This window comes from Chinchilla lanigera, unplaced genomic scaffold, assembly GCF_000276665.1.
Source record: "Chinchilla lanigera isolate Chin_1 unplaced genomic scaffold, ChiLan1.0 scaffold00174, whole genome shotgun sequence".
Classification (NCBI taxonomy): domain Eukaryota; kingdom Metazoa; phylum Chordata; class Mammalia; order Rodentia; family Chinchillidae; genus Chinchilla; species Chinchilla lanigera.
In genome coordinates, this window is record NW_004955575.1 from 78,323 (window position 1) to 84,068 (window position 5,746).

At 41.9% G+C, this 5,746-nt stretch overlaps 2 protein-coding genes across 6 annotated transcripts in view; one reads left to right on the forward strand and one right to left on the reverse strand.

Moving 5' to 3' along the window:
- Positions 1-93, reverse strand: part of Ak6 (adenylate kinase 6) — a 17,334-nt gene extending 17,241 nt beyond the window's left edge. The window contains exon 1 of the mRNA XM_005413912.2: positions 11-93. Coding sequence (XP_005413969.1) covers positions 11-38 — 28 coding nt within the window. The 5' untranslated portion in view covers positions 39-93. The remainder of the gene's footprint in view (positions 1-10) is intronic.
- A 270-nt stretch (positions 94-363) lies between these two features.
- Positions 364-5,746, forward strand: part of Rad17 (RAD17 checkpoint clamp loader component) — a 36,387-nt gene continuing 31,004 nt past the window's right edge. For 3 of the 5 annotated variants that reach the window (XM_005413904.2, XM_013509598.1, XM_013509600.1), the window contains exons 1-4: positions 407-489; positions 1,912-2,015; positions 4,025-4,282; positions 4,804-4,887. In XM_005413904.2, the coding sequence (XP_005413961.1) occupies positions 474-489; positions 1,912-2,015; positions 4,025-4,282; positions 4,804-4,887 (462 nt within the window). In that variant the 5' untranslated portion in view covers positions 407-473. Of the gene's footprint in view, positions 490-524; positions 848-1,911; positions 2,016-4,024; positions 4,283-4,803; positions 4,888-5,746 lie in introns of those variants that run through there. The other 2 variants (XM_005413906.2, XM_005413905.2) reach the window with 2 other exon arrangements.

The following is a 5,746-nucleotide window of genomic DNA, read 5'->3' on the forward strand; positions in this document are numbered from 1 at the left end:
GCGCGCTAACCGGTGATGAGGATGTTCGGGAGCAGCATAGTCCCGGGCGCTGCGGGCTGGCGAGCGACCGTCAGCTCGCTCTCCGCACACTCCGCCGGGCGGAGCCGGAAGCGCCTCACGGCTGTGGCCGCCCACCCCCCGAGGGCCAGGGCTCCCCAGCGCTCCGGACTGGCAGCGCAGTCCAGCCACGGCCCTTGGTTACTTTACCTTTTATAAAACGCTTCTAACATATACTCAGACCCGGAGGCTCAACTCTAGCACGGGCTATGACAGGCAGTGCGCTGGGCACCTAAAGCGCTCGCTCCTCGGCGGCCCCTCCCTTCGCGCTGCGTCGCGGGAGCGCCGGCCGGCGTAGAAGGCCCCCAGGGGCTGGGCCTCTGCGAGCCTCGGCGCTGACCGGAGCGGCCTGGGTGGCTGCACATCCGCCAGGAGCAGAACCCGGGCTCCTCCGCTCCTCTGCGCCCACGAGGGGGATGCAGCTCCTGGAAGGTAAGAACGCTGTGTCTGCGCCTGCGTTTACTGTATGCCCGAGAGACGTTAGGCCCCCTCTCCCTTTGCGCCTTCCTCGGGCTCTCTTCGCTCCTCCTCCCGACCCGCCCACCCCGTCTGGGTCGGAGGAGGATGAGGGGGACTGAGAGCGCTGGGCAGGAGCCGGGGCGTGTGAGCTCGGCCCTGCGCACCGCTGATTGCAAGATCGTCGGGGACGAATGCCTGCGCTTAGTACTCCCGTGCTGCGCACCGTGTGAGGCGTGGTGGCTCTGCTGGGAATAGTCTTGAAGCTTCGTCTCCTCTGTCTGTGTGGTGTGAGAAATCCGGTGTCATCGGAGACCCGTGCCTACTTTTTAAAGTAGGTAACTGTCAGTCCTGTTTTCAAAGCGTAACTAAGAGTCTTGACATTAACAGCAGTCTGCCTCCTTTATTTCGACCTGCCACCCGCACTTACTGAAATAGACTTTTCTTTTGCACCACTGTGCCTTTTAGAAATATCACAGTCTGTAATCCACGAACTCTTTGGGTTGGGGGAAGCAGGAGCGATTGGTTTTCTCGCGTGTGTTTGCTTTATAGGCCGTGTTCCTCCAAGCGGTGACATAGCCCCGGACACCGTCAGTGTGCACGTTTGTTGGCTTAAACTTTTCTTCTGGGTAGTTAAAAATTATTTAATTCACTAGTTTGCAGAAGCGTTTAAGAATTATGAAGCCTGAAGAACAGTGTTGCCAAGAAATTTCCTAATTTTCATGTTCAATTAAGGAACTGTTATAGGAATGATTTGCAGTAGGATTTAAATTCTTTATACAAAGTGAGCGATACGTCTGAATGTGTTGTATCTTTTTTAAAAACGTGGAACGAATTTGCAACTATAAAATGGTTTACTGTTCAAATAGGATTGTCTAATCTTTTATTACAAAAAGTAGGTGCACAATACTCACTTAAGCAGCACACGTACTAAAAAGTAGGTATATGAATACGTGTTTTGTTTAGTTTTTGAGACAAAGTCTTTCTATGTAGTTGAGGCTGACCTTGAATTTGCTACGTAGCCCGGGCTGGCCTTGAGCTTGTGGAGATAGATCCAGCCCCTCCCACTCCCCCTAGTGCTGGGAATACAGGCATGTGCCACCACACCCGGGTAATGCGTGGTTTTTCACTTTACTAATTTATTACTGAGTTCATATGAAATTTTTTTTCATTTAGAACACCACAAGTGGATTGTTTCTGTAGGTAGTCACTAAAAGTAAAATTTATGTACCATTTTGGTGTGTTCTATGTTTATTCTTTTACATTAAGAGCTTTTATATTTGCAGTTTTGAGCTTTTTTATTATGTTGTTGTTTATATCAGTGTAAACTGTTCAGTAAAAATTCAATATGTACAGTTTTTCTTTATCTGAAGTGGTTTCTCTTCTTTTCTCCCCTAGGTGAATTATACTTTAATGTATTACAGGTTGTGTACTACGGATGGAAACTGTTAGAGTTTATAATGTCAAAAACTTTTCTTAGACCAAAGGTATCTTCCATGAAGGTATGATACACTAAAATGGCCATGTTATAATAGAGCAAAAAGAATTATAAATTTTTATATGTTCTTACTGTCTTATCACATTGTCCAAGTATCTGTTGTAAGTAGTGGTCTGAACAAATCCGCTAATAAGTTGTAAAACCACAACCTTAATTTTGAAAAAGTGTTTTATCATCCCGGTCACAAAGTAAAGGCTGAGACTTCAGAATTAAAAAACATAGAAGAGAAACATATATGTGTGGCCATTGGTGTTATAGCTTAACGGGCCTTACCTCTTAGAAGTCATGTGGTTCAGTTTAACAGTTTTCAGATATGGGTCAGGCACTATCATACAAGATAGCTATTTCCCTAGTGTTGGCTTTAATTTTTTTTTTTTAGTCTTAAGTAACTTATTTAACTTCACCATTTCACTTATTTTTTTAGTAGATGTGAGTCCACATTTATGTAAGAAATAAAATGTATGAGTAATATACAAATCAAAATTGCTCTCAAAGGGTTTGCTGACTTAGCTGGATGTGGTGGCTCATGCCTGTAATCCCAGCACTTGGGAGGCGGAGGAGGAGGATCATTATGAGTTCAAGGCCAACCTCAGCTACAAAGTAAACAACCACAGCTGCAAAGTAAATTCAAGGACATGCTGATATGCATGATGAAACCCTGTCTCAAAAAGACAAATAAACAAAAACAAAAGGTTTACTGTAACAAAAATATTTTCATGGTGCTGGGGATTGTAGCTCAGCAGCACAGCTCCTGCCTGGCAAGTGGGAGGTCCAGAGTTCATTTTCCAGTAAAAAAAAAAAAAACTTTCATATAATCTGTTTGAGATAAAGTCTTCCTGTGTAGTCCACACTGGCCTTGAATTCATTATGTAACCCAGGCAGGTCTCACACAGCAATCCTGCTGCCTCAGCTTCCCAAGCACTGAGATTATAGGCACATGCCACCACACCTGCTTTCGTGTACTCTTAAATAGAGAGGAAAGGCATAAGTATAGAACTTGTGACAATCTTTTGACAAAGAGAAAATGAATTGGGTAGCAGAGATTGAATATTTTTTTCAATAGTCTTTCTTTACCCACTGCCAATATTTCTACCCCATCTTAAAAAAAAATTGAAATATGAGTGAGCATTCAAAAAATCTTCATAAGCTGTAACTTCCCTTTCCTGAGCCTTTCACTTTCAGCCTTTTTTTCCTCCTCCCTCAGAGAAGCATTAACAGCTCACAATTGTAGATAAGTGTTCTTTTATTATATAGTTATACATATTAATTGTACAAAGTAATGGATTTCATTATGACATTTTTGTATATACATACAAAGCACAATGTATTTATTTATTTTTGGTGATGCTGGGAATTAAAGCCAAGGCCTGTGCATCCAGGCAAGTGCTATGCCACTGAGCTACATGCAGGCCCTATAGTGGAATATTCTTGAAAGCTTGTTTGGAGGTTCTGGCAGGAGAACACAATTGCTCATATACCCCTGCGCTAAGAAATGGTCCCTCTCTATTGGGGATGATCGTCCTCTTGGACCTGTCAGGAGGCTTTGAGAGGGATGTATGAGTAATATACATCCTTTGGGAGGGATGCACATGGAGCAGTGAGGAAGGACAGGGACACCTGCCTAGCCAGCCAGATCAACTGAATCAACCCTAGAAATTGATAGGGTGACAGATGTCTCAATGCCAGATTGCCCTCACATCCCCTGCAGTGGAGTATTCTTGGGTTTGTTTTTTGAGATAAGGTTGCACTATGTAGTTTAGACTGACCCTTAACTCACTAGCCTAGGCAGGGTTTGAACTCATGATGATCCTCCTGCCTCAGCCTCCCAAGTGCTGGGATTGCAGGCGTACACCAGCATGGCCTGGCTAAGATTTCTATTTTGATGTTATAAATATATGAATATTTTATTTCCAAAATAGTTCAGTTATGTAGAAATATATGAATATTTTGTTTTCAGAGTAGTTCAGTTATATGGAAAAATGTAATAATATTTACATAGTGTCTTTGTTTCAGGTGACAGACTGGGTAGATCCATCATTCGATGATTTTTCAGAGACTACGCCCTTCTCTGCTATTCCTGCCACATCTTTAGGTGTGAATAACTCAAGTCACAGAAGGAAACATGTGCCTTCCACATTGGAAAGCAGCCGAGCCCCAGCTAGGAAAAGAGGAAAGCGATCTTCCTTAGAACAGATTTATGGTCCAGAAAATTTCAAGGAGTATTTGTCTGAAAATGAACCATGGGTAGATAAATATAAACCAGAAACTCAGGTACTAAATAGCATACAAATATGTCTGCATAATTTAATTTTGGGGTAGATGGGAAGGAGGGAAATGTCTGTTTTCATGTTTTTACTTGTAAGAACCTTTCTCAGTGAAGTCCAAAAAAAAAGTTTCTAGATGTTTTTTTAGTTTTAAGGCTCACATTTTATCAACTAGTGTTCGGAAGTTGTATCTTTTGTCCTTTGTCTTAAATTTAATCTCACCCTTTGTAGAATTTATTTAGCTATTTAGTTAGTTGCTAAATGCAATACCTATCTCTCTTCCCTTACCAAAATGTATTTCTGGGTTGTAAAACATTTAATAATTACAAACTTTCCTATTGATTGTATAGTGATTTCAGCATAAGTCATTAATGTAAAAGTTCAAATATAATCAAAAGAACCTATTACAATAGCATATTACTGGCTTGCAGATTTCTTCATTGAAAGTGTTTAAATGTAATTGGTGGTGACATATCAAAAGTCATTCAGTTAAAATGTTTTGTTTTAAACCCAAAATTTTTGTCTTAGCATGAACTTGCTGTGCATAAAAAGAAAATTGAAGAAGTTGAGAACTGGTTAAAAACTGAAGTCTTGGAAAGGCAACCGAAACAGGTAATTAAATAAGAAATATGTTTTTAAAAATTTGGCATCAATAGTTTCCCTGCCTTAGTTGGGTGTGGTGGCGCACACCTGTAGCCTGTAATCCCAGCACTTGGGAGGCTGAGGCAGGAGAATTGTTGCAAGCTCGAGGCCAGTCTGGGCTACAAAGTGAGCTCAAGACTAGCCTGAACTACATAGCGAGACCTTGTCTCAAAAGGACCAAAAAAAGAAAACCAGTTTCCCTGCCTTACAGTAACTCAGAGAAAGGGAAGTCCAGATGCCCACAGGAGCAACCTCACAGCCTGGTGGTGCCCATCCTCACTAGAAGCCTGAGGGTTGGGTGCTTCCCCAGCATTCGTGTTCCTTTCTACATCTTAACACCCTGCTGTCAGCATAAGGCACAGTGAACCGACTGGACTGCTAGCTGGTTTAGCACATTAGTTTATCTCACACTGAAGCACGCAGGCAAATTACACATTAATTTTTTACTAAATATAGCCCGAAACAGTCATCATTCATTTTGGACTGGTGTTTTTTTGTTTCACTTCCTAAATTTGCAGTTGTTTTCACACGTCAAAAAAAAATTCTCTCCTTTCTTAATCTCTTTTTCAATTTTTAAACTCTTTTATTCTGTCAAGCATAAAATGAGACAGATGTGTTTATCTATCAATAATATGCCCTCATTTTTCTCCCCTAAGTATTGTATAGTAAATTATAAATAAATATTGTGACATTTCACCTTTAGATACTTTAACATGCCTCTCTTTGAAAACATTTATATAGGGCTGGGGATTTAGCTCAGCGGCAAAAGCGCCTGCCTGGCAAGCGCAAGGTCGTGAGTTCGGTTCCCGGTACCGGAGAAAAACCAAAA